Below are 26366 nucleotides of genomic sequence, written 5' to 3' on the forward strand. Positions count from 1 at the left end.
TATTTTTAGCTGAATTTAAAAAAAGTTAATCATGTGATTATTTTAGATGTGTTTAAGTTCAACAGGGACAAAATAACACGTTCATGTGTCTAAACACCTAAAATTGACTAAAAGGATAAATTCTGAACATTACACATGACTAAAAGGATAAATTCCTTAATGTTGGTTTTATTTTAGTAATTTTTTTTTTTTTGGTTTAAAAAATTTAGATTTTAATTATTTTAAGAAAATAGTGTTTTTTTTATTAAAATTTTCAAGACATTTTTTCAAGACAATCTCATTATTTTGTATAAGTATATATTGGTGTGCAGAATATATTGGTTACGCATGTTAGCTATTGGTAATGAGATTTTAAAAATAAAATGTACATGTATATAGGTTAGCCGAGCTGTACCATTTACATACTAGAATTGTGTTTAAAATATAAATAGTGTACCAGTGGTATTTGTGGTGAATTTCTTTTAGAATATGGTGTTCATTGTGGTTTTTATTGGACCATTATCACTTTTGAGCCAGGAACTTGATGGACATTTATTCATTATTAAGTTGAGGGGGTGGGACATAGCTCAGTGGTACAGTGCTTGCCTGATGTGCGATCGATCTAGGCTCAATTCCTGTCAGTGGACCCATTGGGCTATTTCTCGTTCCAGCCAGTGCTCCACAACTGGTTTAACAAAGGCTGTGGTATGTACTATCCTGTCTGTGTGATGGTGCATATAAAAGATCCCTTGCTGCTAATTGAAAAAGAGTAGCCTATGAAGTGGCGACAGCGGGTTTCCTCTCATATCTGTGTGGTCCTTAACCATATGTCTGACGCCATATAACCGTAAATAAAATGTGTTGAGTGCGTCGTTAAATGAAACATTTTCCTTCATTGTTAAGTTGAATTTTTGTTTCTCATGAGACTGAAACAAGCTGCATCTCATAACGTTTTAATTTCCTGCTTGTTGAAGAAAAGTATTGATCTAGCGATTTTCTTCTGACCATCTCGTATAGCCAAAGTGCATTGTGACTGAAATAATGTTTGCTGTCATGTCTCCTGTGCATCGGGAGTGGGACATAACCCAGTGGGAAAGCAGTTGCTTGATATGCAGTCTGTTTAGGACTAGTATAACAAAGGTCATGTTATGTACAGTCCTGCCTTTTAGATGGTCACTTGCTAATGAAAAAGACAGGCCCAGAGAATTGAAAATTGACAAACGATTTATGGGTTAAGCAAAAACAAGTTCCCATTTAATTTTTGCATAACCCATCATGATCATGTAAATGATGTCCTAAATTAAATGCTTGAATGAAAATTGGGTTACGCACAATTAGGCTTGCATGAGCGATGAGCAAGTTGTTGATCACTATGTGGAACGAGAAATAGCTCAACGGGTCCACTGATAGGGATTAATCTTGGACTGACCATGCAACAAGTGTTTTACTACTTGGCTACGTCACTGTGAAAAGATGAAAGACTCACAGACCCATGAGGCACAAAATAACAGTTATGAAGAGTCCCACTCCCCACTATTCATACAAGGGTGTCCCTTTTTGTTGTGTGTGGAACATTCTGTTAATTTCCTATCAATTTTTAAATGTCGGAAGATTGTTAAGACCTTCATTTCATTTCAACTGATTTTCGTGCTTATATCCAATTAAGGTTCAAGCTCGCTGTCCTGGGCTGTCTGTCCAGGACAGTGGGTTAGTTGTTAATTGTTAGTGGTTATTGAGAGAGAAGAGGGTGTAGTGGTCTTACACCTACCCACTAAGTCATTAAAACTCACTCTGGGTGAGAGCCGGTACCGGGCTGCGAACCCTGTACCTACCAGCCTTATGTCCAATGGCTTAACCATGACACCACCGAGGCCGGTTACATTGTTGAGACCAAAAGCTGTATATACAAAGCTCTGAGCGTGGGAATAATTACTATCGGTAAATCATACAATGGTCAATGTTTTTGTTTTAAACTTATTTGCAGTAAACAAAGAGTTCTGGATGGGACAAAACAAAGACCCGTATTTCCTTACTTAGCCATCAGTAGATCTGACAAGACTTGCTGCAATTTAATGTCCATGTTTTCTTTCATCATTATCTTTTTTCTTAAGCCACTGGCAGATAGAATTCCAATAGTTTTCAATGGTTGCAAGAAAGGTCATTTGGTAATGTATCTTATTTCAGTACATGTGTGAAGATTCATGTTTTATCTTTGTTGAAAGTCCAGCATAAAAATATTGATCTGTGTAAATAAATGTCTTATCCATAATCCAATGGATACCTTTATTTTTCAAATGTTTGAGCATAAAATTGAGTTTGTTTACTTCAGCATGCACCATATTGTATTATTATTCAAATCATACTACCAACCAGAATATGTTTATATTCTTTAATGACATTATACATTTTACACTCTGCATTGAAGCAACTGTAGTAATTTTATAAAAATATTGAGTAATCTGTTCTTTTAGCAAACCTATTTTTGGTTTGTTTTTCTTTTATAAAATGTATCTTACATAGTATGTGTTTTATAACATAAAACGTAGAATATATTTGCGCATACATATGTTGGAAGATGCCAGCAACTGAGGGTGTGGGTAGTTACATTACAGGGAACATTTAGTTTTCAAAATTTTGATTTGCAACATTAGCTATTAATTTTAAAATCGATTAGCAACTAGTATTTAATGTTTCAGAAGTGCATAAGAATCTCTGAAATGTGCATACCTTATGATGATGCAATACTGAGTAAAGTGTTCCCTGTATTATCAGTAATTTGCCTTTTATCTGAAGAGCATCATCTTTGGAGTTGGGGACCCTATCTAACTCCTCCCTCTTTTGTGGTTGTTAATCAGGGCTTCTAGATCATGGTAGCCCCACTCCCATGGCTAGTGATATTCAATGTTAGGCTATAGTAAATAAATACTACTTCCATGCTTGACAGCTAGTGAAAAATAAAGTTGTCAGATGCTGCATTAAAGCCTATTTTGTAAATATGAATATCCTGCCCCTAACCCAACCCCACAATGTTTGTGTTTTAATCGCAATCTCCCTCTTTAGGTAACATATCTAATTATTAATATTAGTAAAATTGTAAAAGTAAAGTAGGGCTAGTGAATTTTTAATTGTGGCTAGTAAATTAAAAAAAAATCATTGATCCAATGGCTAGTGGATTTTGTATTAATAACAGTATTCCTGACAATATTGAGTGATTTTTGTAGTTTCTTTAAAGCTTTTTTTTTTTTTAAAGTTTTAAAATCTGTTGTGCATGAATACAATCTTCTGTTAATTAATGAGTTTGTAGTAATATTTTCCACTTTTAATTTTAAGTTTATGAATTACGGTATGTAAACAGTCACTTTTCTTTTCTCTATCACATTATTGTAAATCTTATACTAGTATTTAATTATTTTTTTTTAATTTGCTCGACCTGTGTGGTATTTTAATACATTGTACTGGTAAGTGTCCGGTTCCTGTCATATCAAAGGAAGCAGCCATTTTCCATCAGAGTACATGTACAAATTTGACACACAGTAAGTGTGATGCATGGTCGGTTTGGGATCGATCCCCATTGGACCATTTCTCGTTCCAGCCAGTGCAGCACGACTGGTATATCAAAAGCCATGGTATGTTCTATCCTGTCTGTGGGATGGTGTATGTAAAAGATCCCTTGCTACTAATGAAAAAAGTAGCATGTTTCCTCTGATGACTACATGTAAAAATTACCAAATGTTTCACATCCAATAGTCAATGATTAATTAATCAATGTGCTCCACTGGTGTCGTTGCACAAAACACAGTAAATGCACCACTTGTAAATGGTTTGTTCAAGTTTAATTTCATTTAAAATTTATTTCAATTTTCTTTTCAAATTCTATTTATATTCAGTAAATTAAAAAACAAAACAAACAAATTTGTTAAATATTTGTTTTTGTTTAAGGTGTACCGACTTTAAGTTTAAAACAATATAGAAATGTCTTTCCAAGCACTTGCAACCTATGCCATTAGGAAATAAGAACATTTTGCACAATAAATATTTGTTACATATGCAGATGGATTTTAAAATGATTCATGCAAGTACCCGGTATATCTAGTGCTCTATTTGTGCACTTTTCAAATTTTAATATGCAAAATTTTAAGGAAGTGATATATATAATTTAGAGGAATTAATAAATTACACCATGTAACAATTTGCAGATTTTAATCATATATAGCAATTTTATGCTTACTAGTATGATCTAAAATATGTTCTCTAGTGTCTAATGATGCTAGGTTTCTGTGGGCATGCTTTTCAGTAGTAGTGATACCTGTTTTTAATTAAATTTATATTTTGTACATTTTAAAAAATATCTTGGAAATGTGTTCACAAAGTATGCTGTATGTGTATAGTTTGTATTTTATTCATTTATTGCCGTTTGTACAATTATTTTTTTCTACCTATTTATTGCTATGCTATGAGTTTATGGTAATACATCAATAAATATGAACTAAATTAAACACATTTTTGTTTGTTTTGTAATAATGTAACTAAATGCATTTTGTGTATTAAGGTTGCTATTAATAAATTCTTTAAAACGTTGTCCAATAGTAACAAAATGTTAAAGATGCTACTTCAGTATTTACTAAAGCAAAGCAGATCATGAAAATGTGGCACGTTTCTTCTCTTAAGACTATATGTCAGAATTACAAATGGTTGATGAATAATAAATAAATGTTTTACATGCAAAGGAAAAATATGAAGGGGAAAACTCAAAATACTTAAACATTCAGCTAAAGTTTGTTTGTTTAACACACTGATTTATTAATCATCGGCTGTTGGATGTCAAACATTTAGTAAATTTGACATATAGTCTTAGAGGAAACCCGCTACACGTTTCCATTAGTAACGAGGAATCTTTTATATGCACCATCCCACAGACAGAATAGCACATACTATGGCCTTTGATATACCAGCTGTAGTGCACTGGCTGGGACATTCAGCTAAAAGAAGAACACGCAGTTTTGTATCATTTATTGACGTCTGTGCACTTGTTTACATAACTCAGTAAACCTTAATTCTAGCAACAATTCTTACTGCATCTATTGGCACCTGGATTAGGTATTGGACCATGGATGTTTGATTCTTGCAGGTCACAAGTAAAAATATTTACAAATCATTACATATACAGCAGCTATATACAACAAACATTCATAACGTGTATAAAAATGGTATCACAAAGTGCTGTGGTTATGTAAGAAAAGCTTGTTTGGTATTAAACAGCCGAGCAATAAAATAAAACTTTCTACATCGGAGAAAAGAAATAAAACCCCTTGCATATATCAAAATGGAACTAAAGAAAACAGGTTCCAAGGGAACACAGACACACAGACGCACAGACTAAAACTTGTATTTTCATCGATGGTTTAACTATGACTGATGGTTGAAACTAAGACATGATCAACTTAACTTTGTATTTCACAATAATTATTCAGTTGTGATCTCTGATGAAAACATTTATCAACTGAATGAAAATATTTATCAACTGGATGATTTAGCATGTGAAATTGTTTCTCAACTGATCAATGGTTTATTGTAAATCACGTTGATCTGAGCATGGTTGAAGCTTCAAACATATTTAAATTGGTCACGAGAAGTAAGGTCTAATAGTTGAAGGGACTGTTCTGAGTTTGCAGCCATTGTAAAATATTTTCATTTTCTTTTTTAGAATACTAGTGCCTGTATATCCAAAACATCTGCAGTCATATGCTTATGATGTTTTGTAACAAGTCATTGTTAATTTTTTTTGGGGTGGGACGTAGTCTAGTAGTGAAGCACTCGCTTGATGTGCGATCGGTCCAGGATCGATCCCCGTCTGTGGGTCCATTGAGCTATTTCTCTCCAGCCAGTGTACCACGACTGGTATATCAAAGACTGTGGAATGTGCTATCCTGTTTATGGGATGGTGCAAATAAAATATCCCTTGCTACTAATGGCAAAATGTAGCAGGTTTTCTCTCTACGACTATATGTCAAAATTATCAAAATGATAGACATCCAATAGCCGATGATTAATAAATCAATGTGCTCTAGTGGTGTCGTTAAACAAAACAAACTTTAACTTTTGTTTATTCTACTTCATAATATAAATGTTTTAGTACATTCAAAATTATTTGACAGTAAAGTCTGGTTTGGGCTATAACAAACTCCTTGACACTGATATAATAAATATAGAATACTAAACGAGCTTGCCTGTCATACCATTTTTATGAAATGAGTGAACAGTTTTGGTATCTGACCAGCGAAAGTGAATCAGATACCAACACTGTTCATGAGTTTCATAAAAATGGTATAACAGGCAAGTTAGTTAAGTATTTTATTTATTACAAACCAACTACAAACAAATTGTAACGCAGAAGTAAGCAGATGTCGAGACCTACATGTTATTTGTCTACGAACTGGGTCAGCAAGTGATCTACGTCACGCTCACATCACGCTGATATTACACTAGTTAGATATTGAGTGATTGTTATGACATGAGCAATATCTTACACTGGTGTGTAATAACAATAATAACATCTGTTTGTTGCCATAGTAACATCTCAGGACATCCCTTTTAATGATAATGTAAGATCATGGATCAGAAATATTATTGAGCTGAACTTGTGAATTTCAAAAATACATATGCAAAAAGCCATTCATGTACTATGATGACCATGAAAATTCTACTCCATGATTGTATTAGTTTACATTTGTACCTGAACCCGTTACAAAAGCTAATACTGGTAGAGGCAGTGGCAACGGAATACTGGGGACAGGAGAGAGGACTACCACTTGGATACCAGCCTCAGTGATGTCATGGTTAAGCCATCGGAAATAAGGCTGGTAGGTTCAGGGTTCACAGCCCAGTACTGGCTCCCACCCAGAGCAAGTTTTAATGACTCAATGGGTAGGTGTAAGACCATTACACCCTCTTCTCTCTCACTAACCACTAACCCTCTATCCTGAACAGACAACTCAGGTAGCTGAGGTGTGCCCAGGACAGCGTGCTTGAATCGTAATTGGACATAAGCATGAAAATAAGTTGGAACGAACGATACTCCAGGGAGAGAGATGTAAGCTTAGAATGGCCAAAGATTTTAAAATATGCTACTCAACTTTCTCCAAGGATACACCAATATAAACAATATGCACATCTCAAATTTGTGCAACAAGTGTTCAGTGAGACTATGCAGACTATGAACTTGAATAATGGCAAGCGACCCCCTAAAGAAAAGACATTAACAAGAGACAAACATTTAATGATTTTTTTTCTAATGTTAGCAAGATGTATTGCAGTGACAGTGCCAATATCCATCTTCAGTGTAATAAATATCACATCACCTTTGAAAATATCCATCTGTGAGTAAAATGCCAGTCTACTCCTAGCACAGCATCTTTAAACAAATTCATTGGACATGATCCAGCAATATAATTACCTAAACAAAAATCAGGTATTTTTTTAATACATTACAGAAGATTCAGTACTAAAATAGTACTTAAGATGCATACTAAAATACAATTTCAGTAATTTCAAGCTAAAGCGCCATTTACTTTTTTGTGAACATACAAAGCATAGTTGTTGTTTTTAACCCTTCTTCACCCCACTTAAAATATACATTAACAAATGTTTTATAAATGCATACTGGCATTAATTCTCTCATCCCTTCTGAGAGTCCGACTCCATATAACCATAAATAAAATATGTTGAGTGTGTCGGTTAAATAAAATATTTCCTTCCTTCCCTTCTGAGAGTAAAACATAGATTTCTGGATAATGGAATCAGAAAAGTTAACCTCATATTGGAATCATTCATTAATTAGATAAAATATTCAGAAAATGTATAACACAAAAACCATCCTCCAACAAGAGGAGGAATCAGTACAGGTATACCCAAATTACACATTTCCTGGAACCATCAATGGGAATGCTACTGTTCTAGTAATACATCTAACTAACAACAGCAATCAAATTAAGACTGCTAGCTTATTGTACAGAGTAAATACAACTAGAGAAAACATTACATCTTCCCTTTGTAATAATTTCCAATATAATTTCCAAAAAGGTAAAGACATTTTGTTTCATTTAGATTTAGATTATCGATTGCCTCAAATAAGGTTTTGATTGATTGAATTTTTTTTTAATGAATAACCACAGAAAAATAACTATAAGTAAATTGGTTACTAGAAACAAATTCATAATATGCTAAATATATACTAACATACAAATTAAAGTGTAAATAAAGTACAATTTACACAACTTAAAACATCAATACATACTAATACTTTAACTTTCTAAAGATACACAAAATAAAATGGTTACACATTACATTTGTTTTCATTTGCTTGACACTATATTTTGTGTACAAAGCATGTATAATCTTTCCAACATCTAGATCCATTAGTGAACTAAATGGTAATTTATACAGTATATTCCTGTTCTATAATTACTGTAAATCATAAAGTATTAGTGATCTTAAAATGTAGCAAAATCCAAACAAGCGACACATAATTTTAGTGAGGTCATCATATCAGAAACTAAAAAACAAATACTCTTAAGCTGTAGGATCAGCTGAAATAATGTTTTTAATGAATCTTGACGTTATGCAGCTTACAGACATCTTGAATTTAGTACAAAATTTGCGGGGCGAGATGTAGCCCAGTGGTACAACACTCGCTCGATGCACGGTCGGTGTGAGATCGACCCCTGTCAGTGGGCCCATTGGGTTATTTCTCGTTCCAGCCAGTGCACCACGACTGGTATATCAAAGGCCATGGTATGTGCTAACCTGTCTGTGGGATGGTGCATATAAAAAATCCCTTGCTGCTAATCGAAAAGAGTAGCCCATGAAATGGCGATAGTGGGTTTCCTCTCTCAATATCTGTGTCGTCCTTAACCATATGTCTGACGCCATATAACCGTAAATAAAATGTGTTGAGTGCGTCGTTAAATAAAACATTTCTTTCTTTTAGTACAAAATTGCAGTAATATGTGCATGCTAACTACTGTTGTTTGCTATCCGTTTGGTTTAATCTATAGCATGTAACAATTGTTGTGTCTTCAGTTAATCACAGACAAAACAATCGCACAAAAGCTTTTTGGAACAGTCTGTTGTATGTCTCTTTAAATTTAGCGTCATCAAATACATGTATTAGCGTCTTGTATGGTCTCGCTAAATTCACTAACATTTTATCCTCGCTAACATTTCCTGATTTACAGTACTTAGATGAATGGCTACATTACAACTACAGTACTGTATCACCGGCTTCAGTGGTGCAGTGGTCAAGTTGTTGGTCTTAACAATGACAGGTACTGGGTTCGCACCTTAGCACCAGCTTACTCACAAAGAGCAAGTATTAAAGTGACAGACCCTAGTTTTTAAACTATTGCATATTTTTTCACCATTAGAGCTGGTTTTGATAATTGAAATCAGACATTACTCACATCAGTGTGTGTCTGGCTATGATATAGAGAATAATACACAAGTGGCCATTGGATATCATTTATCTCACGAGTTGTTTTAAAATGTATCTAACGAGTGAAAGTGACTTTGATACGTTTTTAAACAAGTTGTGAGATAAATGGTATCTAATGAACACAAATGTATTATTCTATTTTTTACATATCCTAAAAAAACCCAGGTTTTAAGCAAATTTTAACATCTTTTTTGACAAAGTTATTTACAGCTGTTGCACTTGTAGCTGACACATGATTTCCAGGTTAACTATAAGTTACAGTGTAATCAATTTCCACCATGATGTTTTTTTTATTGGACGTATGGCATTGGTGACCTGGTCATCACCTAGGAGCAGCCAGTCGTATGTCTTGAAATTGTTAACACACATACGTGTGTAAACAACTATGTGTTATCAAAAATAACGCATGGTGTTCTCACCAATGGGTGTGTAAGGTGTTTTAATACTGCTAAAATCAGCTAAATGCTTTTTTCCAGAATTCTAAAAATACATGTACCTTTGAGAAGTAATGGTTATGGAGATTTTTAAAGGGTATGTAGGACAATTTCCTCCATTTCAATGTCACTCTTGTTTCACTTTATTGTAACTTTATACAGATTTCTGTAGAATAACCAAACATAGTCTCAATTTTCATGGGCTGAAACTAGCGTCTGCAACTTCATATACTTCATGATTTGCTTTAAAACCACTACACCAACTTCTCTCTCACCTACATGTAAACAATTATTAACCCACACCATGGACAGACAGCCCAGAAAGATGGGGTGAGTACTCAGAACAGAACCCAGTAACAAACTGAATAGATTAAAGTTGGAAATTAAATGAAATGAGTACTCTGTGGACACTTCAACGTAACACATGTGTGGACCATAAAGCTATCTTTGACACTGATGATGTATACCATGACATGATATATAAGAGAGAAAAAAAGAGATAAGACACTTTCGTACCCATAATTGTTAGATATAAGGACCTATTCACCTCCTCCTGCCCCCCCCCCCCCACCAAAATATACATGTGTGTGTGTGTAGAAAATATTTAAATTCTTTAAGTGGAACTACATGTAACCTCCAACCACCCACATTTACTTACAAAAAAAAAAAGAAAAAAAAAGAAAAGAAAAAAAAAAAAAGTTGTGCAGATGAAGAGCCTCCATTATGAACTGAAATGTGAATGGTAAATAGTGACTGCACTGCAGTCATTATGATCATAAAACACATCACCATTAAACTTAGACATGACCAATATCTGCCATAATTTAACAACAGGACATAATATTGCAATGCACTAGTAATATAGTCAAACACATACATATATAACAGCACCCAAGAACTATATGCTTATATCATCTTTCTAACAATTCTGGATAAAAAAAGAAAAGAAAAAAAGCTCTGAATCACAGCACTTTGAAAAACAAAACAAGAACTTTTTATAAAATTTGTGCCAAAATATTGATCATCATCATTAAAAGGGTTAAATATGTGAAGAAAAACCAAACAAACCCAAAATATTATTGTTCAGTGACTAAGTTTTACAAATAATGTAATTACTATAATAGCTATAACAACATACAATGAAACTCCTCTAAACCAGACACCCTCCGGGCCAAATAAAAAGTCTAGTTTTAAGAACGTTTATTTTTATTTTATCAGTACTGATATTTAAAAAGGGGCTGTGAAAAATGTCTAATATTGAGGGAAGGAAGGAAATGCTTTATTTAATGACATACTCAACACATTTTATTTTTGTTTATATGGAAAGAAAGAAAAGTTTTGTTTAACGATGCACTCAACACATTTTAGTTATATGACGTCAGACATATGATTAATGTCCACACAGATATAGAGAGAACACCCATTGTCGCCACTTCAAGGGCTACTCTTTTCGATTAGCAGCAAGGGATCGTTCATATGCACCATCCCAGAGTCAGGATAGTACATACCACGGCCTTTGTTACACCAGTTGTGGAGCATTGGCTGGAACGAGAAATAGCCCAGTGGGGCCATCGATGGGAATAGATCCTAAACCGACCACACATCAAGCAAGCGCTTTACTGCTGGGTGATGTCCCGCCCCAATTTTGAGAAAATTCCAGTTTACAGAGGGTCTGGTTTTGAGAGGTTTCACTGTAGTATTGACTTGTATGGATGCAAAAGCATATTTGACTTATCAACAATACAACAAATCATTGAAAGATGGATCTGATCCGTAAAAAAGCTCCATTTTCTTATTAGCTTGTAATACATAATCTAACGAAGCACTGAAATAAACTGGTCACCATGTAATTAAATTTCCGTAATAAAAAGATAAAAAAGACCCAACCCAACAAACATCCTGTTTAATTATTCCATAATGCAACACATCTGCAACTAGTCAACTAAAGCCCTTTATTGGTATTACTAAGATAGCTGTACCAGTCTCGGTGGTGTACTGGCCTTAAGGCTAGTAGGTACTGGGTTGGTTCGCCCCCTAGCACCAGTACTCTGAGGTGAGGTTTACGGGTACTACACCAACTTCTCTCTCCAGACAACATCCTTGAACCGTATTGAGAAATAAGAACAACACCCCCACATCCCCAAAAACAAAATGAAATGAAGTTGGTGGGTGTTTTTTTTTTTTACCATACCCAAAAAAACACCCAATTTTTTTTTTTTTTTAAATACTTGTTTCTTGAAAAATCATATAATAAAAAAGTAGAGAAAAGCTGTATATGTTTGTGCAACATCTGACTAAGAAATAACAATCAGTTGTCTGTAACCAGGGCCGTAGCTAGGATTTTTTGTTTGGGGGGAGGGTGGGGGGGGGGGGGACGGGGGACAACTGAGTAGTTAATAGTCTAAAACTCCTTAAACAGTTAAGAAGATAATTTTCTTTAATGCTTTCTGGATTTTTTTTCAGGGGGGGGGAGGGGGGGAACTGCCCCCCTTGTCCCTCCGCTAGCTACGGCCCTGGTAACAGTTTATAAAGTTACAATATCACCTACTACATTCATCTCACGATCCACTTCACTTGATACACTTCAACCTCAACATACCAAAAAGGACATTCTACCAAAGCGAGTCTACTACCAAATATAAATTATGCTATAAAAATATAATTTTTCTTTTACAATTTCCAACATTACATAAAATCAATACTAATAACAAGGATCATCTCAGCCTAACAAGCTTCTATGATTGTGGTCTTTCTTCATAAACCAGACTACTGAAAAATGCGATCAAGTTCAATAGAGCAACATATCCAGTCCAATTAAATTAAACCTCCACTTGTATCCAAGATCAGTTATGGTATTTGATAATATGACTACGACACTAAACAATGACTTTTGATATGGTCACATCACAGTCAATCCATGTTGAAGGGACTATCCCGAGTTTGTAGCCATTTTAAATGATTTTTTGCAAATAAACTGATTTTTCATTATTAAAATTACAATTTACTTATATTTTCTTGCTTAAAATAGGAATATCTCTGTAATCAATGCATTTCTGGACATTGTAATGTTTAGTAGTATCTAATATTGATGTTCACCTAAAACAATTTGTAACGTGAATCTATTATTTTTTACAATAGCCAAACAAAATTTGAAATAATTTGGTCAAAGTACATTCCAAATGTATTTATCCATATAATGCTTTATATTTAAAACATGTTAAGGTAAGATAGTGTTTTTAATTTTTTTTTGAAAACAGCAAGATGTGTGTTTATTTTTAGGGAAGAAACAAACAGAAATCTTGGTGGAACAAAAAACACTGGTTAGTCTCTTTAAACATGGAATCTGTTAAAACATTTTAATACATGGTTCCAACAAGTATTAATTTAGGTGTTAACTATTTCTGTTACAACTTCAGTATTTTTACATAAACTACTTTGTAAAAGAAAATCCATAAAATCTATAATGTTAACACATATTTGTTAAAAAAAAGTAAAAATTTATTTACTGTATAGTGTATACAAATATTTAAACAGTCGGTTGAGAAGAAGGTGATAAATGAAGCAAAATACAAAAATATCCCAAAATATTGTTTTTTTATTCTTATTGCTTCAACGACTGAATGCAAAATAATAATATGGACATCATCAAAGTGTATCAGATCATATATAAATTTAAAGCAGCCCATACACGATCAATTTTATTGACAATAATATTGTCAGTTATAAAAACTGACAATATTATTGATCATTAGTGTGTGATATCGAAGAAAGTTTTTGACTGACACAATATATTGACAGAATCAAACATCTGTGGATATTTATTGAAGGTTTCTCAATAATACTGTGTCGTTGATGGCACTTTGTCAAATTATTGCACACTATTTCATTCTGAAGCCAGTTATCCGAGGATAAACATGTCCAGGCAGGAAAAGGAAGAGGAGAGAAAATTTCTTCTTCTTTTTAAATATAACATTAATAAAATTATCAATCTGTGTTTCTTTTATTTTTATTAAAATATATATTAACTTTGAATTATGTTTTCTTGCAATATTTACTAAAAATAATAATTTCAAAAGCATTTTTTCATATTTACCTATTGATGTCATCATTAATGCAAAATTAGACATATTAGTATTTATGAATAATATGATTTGCTATTTCATCCATATGAAGATAATTTCGATAATACGCCTACTCATTTGTTCCAAGTTCCTTTAGCAGTTCAACATGGCCAAACGTTTTTCTCTGCAGAAACCATTGTTTGGACCATGTAATTCTTGTTTTAATTTTTTCGCAATAGCTTAGAGCAATGGCTAGAGGACAAATGACTTAAAATATTGTGTAAATAATTGCATCGTTGGTGGCCAATAAATATTCATCAATAATATTGTATCAATATTATTGTCAATTAAATTGATCGTGTATGGGCTGCTTAAGTAAATATGAGATTATTGTGAGCTTTTTATGAAATAGCAAGGACACAAAACAGGTTTTTGACCAATGCCAAAATATGAAATTCTGGAAAATTCAGAGAGCTTCTTCATCCCTGAAATTTTATGTTATTGGAACAGAATTCAAAAAGGATACAGCGGATAATAAACAAGTTCCCAGTTGACAAATTTATGTCCCTAATAAAATAATTATCACTTGTCGTTACCTTTAGCGAATGACAAATAAAAATTATTTTATGAGGGAAATAGTTTGATAGTAATTGGTAGTTTGTTATTCTATTTATTACCTCAGCTATTTTTCTAAAAACCTTATATTTTTGATATCCATACATGTGCTTGTATATAAAAATATAAACTACTTTACTCACTATTCTGAGTACCTATAACGTTACATTTTATTTTCGTTCACAAACAACCAAAATTCTTTTTATTGTTAAAAAAAATCTATAACAAATTGCATTAATAAAAAATAACCAATTTATTACAAAAGTTAATAATGAAAACAGAAAGGTGTAAATGCAAACTCATTAACCTACATGACGTCATATTTAGTATAGACAAGGTCATTGGTTTGTAAGCGATAAATCATCCAATAATATTGTACGTTACACCAATGCATGATAATTTCTCACTGAGAAAAATTATTAGTTTATTTCCCCATTATGAGTGACTGCTGAGGTGATAAATATGTACATCTGTCTTTAAACATATGATCTACAGTATAAAATTCAAGATGGTGATCATCTTAAATATTGAAAATGCACCAAAATCACTCATATACTTTAATGATTTATTACAACACATGAAAGTGTTTTCGTAGCTGTTCATAGATAAAAGTCTCGACTGCCACTAGACAAATACTCTACTGGCACAGTCTCATTAAGAAAGAGAAAGAGAGGGCTATAATTAGTATCTGGACATCCAACTTATTTGACTCCATTGATTAATTTTGGCTGTCTTGTTTCCAGGGATGTCTGATTGTACACTTCTAACATCTGCTTCCGCAATCGTTCGGCAAACTCTGGTACATCTGACGACGACATGCCAGTCGTTGGCACAGGGGGAAGGCAAGTGATGATATATTTACCTGAAACAGCAGAATCATTTTACAATTTGAAAAAACCCCATGATTGATTACTGTCGGTGTAACAGATTACAATTTTTAAAGTAATGTAAACAAGCATTCTGAGAATAATACTAAAGCAACACATATCCCCCTACCTGGGCCCAACAAATTTTCATATATCCTAAGTTTAATGGTAAAAACTCTTGTTAAAAATGAGTAAATCGCCATGAAAGGTAAACTTGATTTGTAACAGTACATAATAAAGCTATATACAAAATTTCATCTCAATATCTTCAAGCATTGCACACACAAAAAAAGTCTGAAAAACAAAATAATTTTTCATTTCAACTTATTGTCGTGCTTCGATCCAATAAGGTTCAAGCACGCTGTCCTGGGCACACACACCTCAGCTATCTGGACTGTCTGTCCAGGACAGTAGGTTAGTTGTTTGTGGTTAGTGAGAGAGAAGACAGAGTAGGGGTCTTACACCTACTCACTGAGTCATTAAAACTTGCTCTGTGTGGGAGCCGGTACCGAGCTGTGAACCCTGTACTTACCAGCCGTATGTCCGATGGCTTAACTATGGCTTAACTACGACACCATCGAGGCCGGTAAAACAAATTATTCATATTTCCTAAGTTCATGGGCAATAACTGTCAAAAATGGGTAAACCACCATGAAAATGAAACAATCTGTAACATTAATTTTTTTTTCTTCAAAAATCCTAACTTCAAGAGCCATAACTCAGTGAAAAATGGGTAAATTGCCATAAAATGAAACTGATCTGATGAAACTGAACATGATAAAGCTATACACAAACTTTAGTTCAATATCTTGAGGCAGTGCAAAACAAAAGTCCAGAAAATCAATTTTCTTATATCCTAACATCAAGGCCCATAACGGTCATAAATGGGTAAATTTTCATGAAAGTCCAACTTGATCTGTAACAGTACACAATAAAACTGTACACTAATTTTAGCTCAGTATCTCGAAGCATTGTGAAAGAAACATCCGGTAAACTATATGTGGGACAGACAGATCGACAGACAGAAGGATGGGTATGAAACCTAAAGTAGGGGACTAAACACATGATTATTTTTTAAAGTAATGTAAATAATAACAGAATTAAAACCATTATTGGGGATTCTGCTGGTAAATTTTCCCCTGTAATATATTTCACCAATGTAAACAGACATATAGCACTGAATGTTGTATTTAACTTGTATTAATAATGATGTCATGCAATACATAGTCCTATAATGTAATTTTAAAACAAATTTAACACTAATTCGCAACAATGGATATAGATAGGAAGGAAGTAGGGAGGTTAATGGTTTATTTAACGATGCACTCAACACATTTTATTTACAGTTATATGACGTCGGACATATGGTTGAGGACCACACAGATATTGAGGGAGGAAACCCGCTGTCGCCACTTCATGGGCTACTCTTTTCAATTAGCAGCACCATCCTATAGACAGAATAGGACATACCACAGCCTTTGATGTACCAGTCTGGAGAAAGTAGAAAGCCTGTTCTGGAGTCTTGGAAAAACAAATCGTAATCAATGTACTACAATTTGTGTCTAATAAAGAATATTTTAACAACTTCTCACCAGTTTCAAACTTTTTCTCTCTCTTGCTATAGAAGTCTGAATATGATGAAAATACTACAGGTACCACAGGGACCTGAAAAACAAGGTAATAATATTAATATGTTTTGGGTACGATGCTGTATATTAACTGTTATATGCATAGATCATGTTTTATTTAATGACGCTCTTATAAGGCAGGGCTTCTAGATTATGGTAGCCCCACTCCCATGGCTAGTGATAGTCAATGTTGAGCTATTAAATAACTGCTATTGCCATGCCCGACGGCTAATGAAATTTTTTTTGGTCAAATGTTGCAGTTAAGTCTATTTTGTAAATATGAATGTCCTGCCCCCACCCCAACCCCCAATGTTAGTGTTTTTAAGCTCTATCTCCCTCTTTAGATGACATATATTTGATTATTACTATCATTCAGTAAAATTGCATTAACTTAAAGTAAAGTAGGGCTAGAGAATTTTTAATCATGGCTAGTAAAAAAAAAATTAATCACTGATCCCACGGAAAGTGGATTTTATTTATAAAAAGTCTAGAATCCCTGTATAATGATTGTAGATGAGTACAGTTACATTAAGCATGTATTTGAATGCATAATACACAAATGAGAACACTGTAACTACAAAGAGGATACCTCTCCCCCCCCCCCCCCCCCCCCCCCCCGAGTGTCTTGTGATATTATAATTTTATCAGCACGAGTTGATAAAAGTATGAAATCTGAGGCTTGCTGAGACTTTTTATACTTTTATCAATGAGTGCTGATAAATTATGATATCACAAGACACGAGGGGGTATTCTTTTTATCATCCATTATCATTCTTTTCATTTGCGACAATTGTAAACAATGTCAGTATAATGTGGGTTGAATATCACTATATTTGGCAGTGGTAGACTTGTTAACTAGCAAAACGACAGTGGCGTGACGTCACTAATGCTAGGTTTAGTGCTGAAACATACACAGTGATGTAACAAAAAGAAGCGATATCTCCTAGGGGAATATCACAAATTATAGTGCCAGCAAAAGAGAGAGAGAGAGAGAGAGAGAGAGAGAGAGAGAGAGAGAGAGAGAGAGAGAGAGAGAGAGAGAGAGAGAGAGAGAGAGAGAGAGAGAATATTTCTCTCATCCTCATGTATATGGAACAGAGCTACCCCATGTAAGAAAGCCCTGTAAGAAATTTCTATCCTACATGGGATATCATGAGCTTGCGTTTAACATGACGTCGTTGGTAATATATGACGTTATATTAATGTGAGGTGGTGACGTGAGGTCATTAGACACTATTAAATTAATATTTTATTATTAAAACCTTCATTTTAAAAGATATCTTGTTAATTTGTAGTGTTAAATTTTAACACATGAAACAAACATGGTAAATACGATAGTGTAGTTTATTTATGATAAAATGGTCAAATAAAAAAGTTACTTGTTCAGCCATCTTTGTCTGTTCGTGTAAAATAATGGTTTATTTACCGAATGAATGAGAGAAAAAGATTCCATTATATGTGGTCATGTGGGATAGAAAAAGTACACCCTCGTGGTGAAACTTTCGACCATGTGACTGGGCAAGCCTCGTCCCAGGTCGAAATTTTCACCACCTCAGGTGTACTGTTTCTATCCCACATGACTGCATATGATGGAGTCTTATATTCTTTAATGGCATCTGTGCACAAGTTTTACTGCACAGTACATGTCACTACAAATTGACTAAACCTCACCTGTGCCGTCACTGCAAGGTGAAATGCACCTTTCTTGAATGGAAGCATTGACCCATCGTGATTCCTGGTTCCTTCAGGAAATATGTACACTTTTTGCTACAAAATGGAATTGTTTTTTGGTTATATCTCAAATAGAACTACTGGCCTTTTTGTCATGACATTTACAAAAATGATCTGAGACTTAACAAATAGAGCTGTCATCAGTTACATTTAGACTAATGCACCACACAACAAGAATCATCCACAGTATCAACTCCATGCTTTGTCTGGAAATTCCACTAATTTAACCAGGAATACAGGTCTGCTGTGGCTACATGAACTAAATGTTTTCTTTTTTATATTCATGAACATACGGATACATATCCAAACCCTAGTAGATTTGACATCTATATTGTAGGAATAATTAAAGTTAACATTTCTTCACTAAAATTAATTATATGGATATCATAACTGAATATCACATTGTTAAAACCAAGATTATAACTTTTTAAATTTTATTTCAAAATATAAGTGGAGCACCACAAGGATATCCATCAATTACGTTTTTCTTCTTTATGATGTCAGCTGTTCTGGCCACTGTCTGTACAGCCTTTTCGTGATTTATACGGTCTATGAAGATAGTGTCGCAAAGCCAGGCTGCAATTCCGAATGTCCCAGCATACAGCAATTCTTTCTTAGCTAAACATGTGCACCGATCTGGCCATATTTCCATCATGCCTAAAAAATAATAAATGTGTTTTGTTTAATGACAATTGGTATATATTGATAATATTGCACATCTTTACTATATATGTAAGTACATCAAACTTTGGCAACACTCTGGCCATATTGCCTAGAGATAATAATTAAACACATTGCAGTGTTAAACAATACTGGTATGTCAAATCTCTAAGTATTAAAAATATGATTACCTGGTAGCCAAAAAAACATGTGCAGTAAATTCTCTTACAAAAAATGAAATATTTTAAAACTTACTCTTTTATTTCATAAGTGGAGATTTAAAAAATATTTGTATGACATATATCTTGTTTAAATTATAAGTACATACATGTAATATATTCATAAACTTACCGAAGAAATCAATAGAACTCCGATGGTTTGATACATATCTTGTTTAAATTATAAGTACACACATGTAATATATTCATAAACTTACCAAAGAAATCAATAGAACTCTGATGGTTTGACACATATCTTGTTTAAATAAGTACACACATGTAATATATTCATAAACTTACCGAAGAAATCAATAGAACTCTGATGGTTTGACACTAGAATGTATGGCTGATTGGAAACCAAATTTTCTCTACCCCGAACTTCAATTTCTATTCCAAACAGTTTACGAATCTGTTTTGTGCAAAATGCCACATATCTGAAAAACAAACATGAGCACATATATATACATGTATTCAGTATTTCAAATAAGTGTATCAAATTTATTGTTACGGCACTTAGACCTATAACATTGTGACATGTCTAAAACTTGGTTCTTTGCTTTAAACAGTTCTTTCACATGCACTGTAGACATGTGAAATTTATTTTGAGTATATGATCACTGTACAGAATAATATGGCACACCACAACACATTCTGAATTTCAAATCATATCTGGAGATGACTAAATGCTTAATATTTGTGATAAGTTGAAGTGGTCTGAATTATAAATATTCTGGTCTTCCATTTAGTAGCTAAGGTGTCCTCTAGCCCTCTCCTGTTAAATATATGTTGTCGTGGAGGGCTCCAGGGTATTCTATGTAACAGATTCGGGAAATATGACAATCAAATAGTCTCCAGCTACTGTCTGAGACTGTGTCTAAAATACAATTTTCTTTCCTAAATTTGATACTCACAGACGCAGACCTTTAGTTAGATTATTCTCGGGTCCTATTATGACATTAACCCTACATGTTGTTAACCAGTACCAATGCTACACAAAGAAACCTGATGCCCCTATGAGAAACAAAATTGCACTGCACTTTCTTATGGTGACATCGAGCAAAGTGTGTGTCCACGTGACATGCCTAGTGCACTTACTTGCAGGGGCTGTATCTAGCTAGCTGTATCATACGTTCACATAGTGAACTCAACAGCTTGTTGTGCCTGTATTACTGTTATATGGAACAATTATTAGCGAATATGATTTTTAATGAAACGGTTTGAATTCCAAGCAAAACCCAAGCAAATACATGTACAAATAATTTTAGTACCTATCTGTTTTTAACCATGAAAGATACATCCAGTGTACTTTGCTACCGTTAACAATTAGAATAATAGTAAAAAAAATCATGCAGATATACTGGGTTTTTTAATTCTCCACCTGTATCAGTATTTACAATTACCAGTTGTTCAGAGTGACTGGGCTTTGAGGTGAGGTGACCTGCTCTCAAACAAAACAACACTTTGAAGTCAATTTGTAACTATGTCACTTCATAGTATCATACCAGTCCTTTTAAATCAGAACCGTATCTAGTATGGACCTACAGGCACCATAACAAACAAACCTGTTAAATACAAAGTTTATTTTGATACAATCTAAAGTCTGAACCAAACTGTTAACTACAATAAATTGCTCTCCAGGTGATAGAAATAAGCAGAATTTTTTTACCAGTCCACTGGACAAATATATCTAAAAATCTACTTGTCTGCCAATATTTTCACTTGTCTAAATATATAGTTTGTTTTATTCAAGTACAAGGATCATATTTTCCATTGCTCAAAATGAAACTGCATTGAAATTTTTTACTTGTCCACTGAACAACCACTGAAGTGTATTTTGTTTGAGTAGATTTTTACTTGTCAGGACAAATGGGCAAGTGCTTATTTCGAATGCCATCTACTATCTTTATTTTACATTAGATTTTACACACAGAAATCTTGAAAAAACCTTTACAATGACACAGATTCCACATACTAGATGATAGCTGTCACCTATATATCGAGTTCGCTCAGATCAAGTAACTCGAAAATGATTGATGTAAAGGTATTTGACGTCAAACATAGGATTGTTGTGGTATTAGAGTGGAAATCTTTGACTACTGTGTGGTGGGCAGCGATTGCCCAACAATTACATGCATGTATGCATGATTTTGTCATTTGCCTGTTATGCAAAACCAATATCAATATAAACGACAGATCGTGCAAAAGCTGTAATCGTTCGTCAGAAAATCTTTAAATATATATAAAAAAATCAGTTTTCACAAGATAATAAGACTACATTGTCGGTGTGAGAAAGATACTGAAAACCAATATCAACGTAAACAACGGATTGTTTTTGCAATAGCTGTAATCACTCGTTAGAAAATCCAAACAAATGTGTGTTGGCTAATATCGTCAATGTTATGGAAAACTCTGTGCAGTCGAAAATACCTGACCTAGATCTTGTAGATGTACGTCATATACGCTTGATGGTAATGTTATAACCAGCTTTTTCTCCATCATTCAAATTCAACGTGTCCAGCTATTTCCTTCATGACCACTGTCTACTTTCATTATAAAATGCTACCTGCGTTAGCACGCTACCAACATATTTACAATTTACACAAGTTTGCTGAAATTATCAGTCCTGACGTTACGATATTCGGTGTTTGAAGCATGTCACTTTATGTGTAGTTTCTTAGAAGATTATATACCGATGCAATTTAATGACACTGATGAAAACAAATTATGTCAAAAAAATTATAGACTCTGTCATGAAAATATCTGTAACCGCTATTTCAAGCCAATCAGAATAAGCCAATCGGAATAAGACTTTCTCTCATCCTCAGGTATATGGAACAGAGCTATCCCATGAAAGAAATTTCTATCTTACATGGGATATCACGCGCTTGCATTTAACATGACGTCGGTGGTAATATATGACGTCATATTAATGTGAGGTGGTGACATGAGGTCATTAGACACTTTTAAATTAATATTTTGTTATTAAAACTTTCATTTTAAAGGCTATAGTGTTAATTTGTAGTGTTAAATTTTATTTAACACATGAAAAAAACACGGCAAATACGATAGAGTAGTTTATTTATGACAAAATGGTCAAATAAAAAAGTTACTTGTCCAGCCATCTTTGTCTGTTCGTGTAAAATAATGGTTTATTTACCGAATGAATGAGAGAAAAAGACTCCATCATATGCGGTCATGTGGGATAGAAAAAGTACACATTCGGTGGTGAAGATTTCGACCATGGGACTCGACAAGCCTGGTCCCAGGTCGAAATTTTCACCACCTCGGGTGTACTTTTTCTATCCCATATGACTGCATATGATGGAGTCTTTTTCTCTCATTCATTCGGTAAATAAATGACACTGATATTATCAAGGTTTTAAAATGTTTGACAAATAGGCTATCATCTACAGATCAATATTATACTTGTTTAAGCCTAAATTGAAATTGGTTAAATATATATATATTTTTTTTAATTCTTTCCCACGAGGTTAAAAAAGATTTTGACATGGGTCGATATTCGTGGGTCGGTCGGGTTAAGACAAACAAACCCAATTTTTATTTTCGTCTGGTAGCTTTTAAGTCCTAGCACACAAAAAGTATATTTTTGTATTTATAATAGGAGAAAAGCTACGAAAATTGCCCATCTTAGATTCTCGTTTGAATATCGTTGCCCATTAACCTTTTCATTTGTATCTGAACTACAGAAGAAAATGATATTGGTTGTCTTGGTCTCTGATGACTGTAGGGCTGAATATCTGTCCAAATATCCGTCTTGCCCTCTACAATCAGAGTATCCTCGTTTAATCGAAAACCGTATGACTAAGAGGAAATGGCTGGTACACATGCTCAATCATGTCAGGCTATCAATTTAACGACATTAATGTTTACTGTGTTCAATTTAGAAATAAAATGTATAAAAAGGTAAGTATATAATCACGTTATTTCTGTTCCATCAAGAATTGCACCAGGTGGTAAGAAAATGTCATTTTAAAATGATTATCGAAAACCGTACTATGACGTTATCAACGTAATGGCAACAACACAAAATCGGCTTTTCCCTGCGAAAAGTCATGAGTCAATCACGTGAACTGAAAGCGGCTATCCGGAAGTGACCAGTCATTACTCAATCGGCAGTGCTAGCAGACGTGTTTGATTGTGTGGATTCCGTCGTGCACCTGTTGCTGTTTAGGCATGCATTTGCATTGCATTCAGTAAGATTAAAGGTTACAAATTAACTTGCATAATACATTTCATTGTGCATAATTTAAAACTTATTCTTCCTGTTTTTTTCGCATTTTTAAGGAAATTTGTTTTAATGGATGTCCTTGACAAGATGTTTTTGTCGTTTTAACGATCGAACATGTACAGACATTTCAAAATACCCAGAAGTAAAATAATACGGTTTTCGATTTCGTACGGTTTTCGACAATTGGCGATACTCGGGTTACTTAGTGGCCAGTTTAGTGCTCATTTGAAGCATAGAAATACTAATAAAAAGGTAGCCATTTTAATAACAACCGTCTGTTTATAAATATGCTTTAGAACTGAATGCTTATAAGTTATACTCACCGAAATTGGTCCACCCATGATTGATTATGATAGGCTAGCCCGAGTACTCTGACTGTAAGAGAGCTAGACGGACATTTGGACATAAACACGCTCTCATTACAGTCAGAGACCAACCTATGTCTTTTTTTGGCAATTCCTGACTACCAAACGGTAGGCAACGAGTCCCGCTCTAATACCACAACAATCCTATGTTTGACGTCAAATACCTTTACATCAATCATTTTCGAGTTAAGTGATACAAAAAAATCCACATATTAATCACTAATACACTTACTACAGAAAGAAACCCGACAGCACCCACATTCAGCTACGCTTCGTGACACTCCGTCGCAACAATTGCAAAGTTCTGCGATCTATTTCGAGACGTAGACCACGTGATCGCGCACTGGGCGATTCCGCCTTGTGCAGCAGTTACAGGGGCCGTCTCATATCAAGCGAAGTTACAACATGGAAGAGTTGGCTAATGCCGTTTTGGATGAATTTGGATTTCATTACGTCATTAAACCAAAACAATTACACATTATTGATTCCATTTTGAATTTGAAGGATACATTTGGGGTGTTATCGACAGGATACGGAAAAAGTATGTGCTACGTACTGCCTCCTCTTATGAGATGACCCCTGTAACTGCTGCACAAGGCGGAATCGCCCAGTCTCGAAATAGATCGCCGAGCTTTGTAATTTTTGCGACGGAGTGTCACGAAGCGTAGCTGAATGTGGGTGCTGTCGGGTTTCTTTCTGTAGTATGTGTATTAGTGATTAATATGTGCATTTTTTGGTATCACTTAACTCGAAAATGATTGATGTAAAGGTATTTGACGTCAAACATAGGATTGTTGTGGTATTAGAGCGGGACTCGTTGCCTACCGTTTGGTAGTCAGGAATTGCCAAAAAAAGACATAGGTTGGTCTCTGACTGTAAAGAGAGCGTGTTTATGTCCAAATGTCCGTCTAGCTCTCTTACAGTCAGAGTACTCGGGCTAATGATAGGCCTACTTTTAACGAAATATGGATTTTAATTGTCACCCTTCAATTAAAAACCTGTAGTTCAATACCGTACACTTAAAAAGATTCCTTTTGTGTGTGTGCCCATTGTTAACAACATCCACAACTTAAAAAATTAAATAATAACAATACAATTTCAAAATTTACCTGTAGTTGTTTACATCTTTAGGTCTTGGCAAAGAGCACACCATGACAAACGGAGCCATTATCATACAAAGCGCATAGTAAAAGAAAAACTTGGCATAATACTTAAATGTGCTGCTCAATTCGTAAAGAATGGGCAGAATTAATAAAAGACCAATGATGAACCACTGTATGAAATCCAACGCCATGTTTTTATCGGAGTTAAATTGAAGCACTTGCATGTGCCAAAGGTTATTGCCGTAAATGGGTCATGTTGGAAACTATTTTGAGGACTCGAACTAAAATTCGGACTAAATTCCTAGCTATTTAAGGATATAAACTAATATATATAATTAAAAGTTATATAAAGGGAATAAATGAAACAATACGTTTTGTTTGTTTGTTTTATTGTTTGTTTTTAGTAGATTTTCATGCTTACATCCAATTAAGGTTCAAGCACGCTGTCTTGGCCACACAACAGCCTTCAGGCGCGTGTACAGGAGGGAGGGGGAGAGAGAGAGAGAGAGAGAGAGAGAGAGAGAGAGAGAGAGAGAGAGAGAGAGAGAGAGAGAGGCCTTTATATATATATATATATATATATATATATATATATATATATATATATGTATGTATGTATGTATGTATGCATGCATGCATGCATGCATGAACGCACGCACGCACGCACGCACGCACGGATGTATGTATGTACGTACGTACTGTATGTATGATTTTATAAAATTTAAGTTTAATGTTCCCCGTGCGCCCCACCCCCCCCCCCCCCCTCCCCACTCCCTGCCCTGCCAACGCCACTGCCCGACACCGTTTCCAACAAATTGTTTGACCAAAACCTTGCCAATTTTGGAAATAGAGAATAATACACGAGTGGCCGTTAGATACCATTTATCTCACAACGAGTTGTTTTAAAGTGTATCTAACGAGCAAAAGTAAGTTTGATTCGTTTCTAAACAACGAATTGTGAGATAAA

At 34.2% G+C, this 26366-nt stretch overlaps 1 protein-coding gene across 1 annotated transcript; it reads right to left on the reverse strand.

Annotated features, from left to right (window-relative positions):
* Positions 1–12339: 12339 nt before the first annotated feature.
* On the reverse strand, positions 12340–25626 carry LOC121384822 (1-acyl-sn-glycerol-3-phosphate acyltransferase alpha-like). Its single transcript, XM_041515411.1, has 6 exons — positions 25406–25626; positions 19983–20116; positions 19286–19461; positions 18745–18840; positions 17038–17110; positions 12340–15441 (listed from the first exon to the last, which is right to left on the reverse strand). The coding sequence occupies exons 1-6, from the start codon at positions 25621–25623 to the stop codon at positions 15281–15283; spliced, it is 858 nt and encodes a 285-aa protein (XP_041371345.1). The 5' UTR covers positions 25624–25626; the 3' UTR covers positions 12340–15280.
* Between the last annotated feature and the right edge of the window lie 740 nt (positions 25627–26366).

This window comes from Gigantopelta aegis, chromosome 10, assembly GCF_016097555.1.
Source record: "Gigantopelta aegis isolate Gae_Host chromosome 10, Gae_host_genome, whole genome shotgun sequence".
Classification (NCBI taxonomy): Eukaryota; Metazoa; Mollusca; class Gastropoda; order Neomphalida; family Peltospiridae; genus Gigantopelta; species Gigantopelta aegis.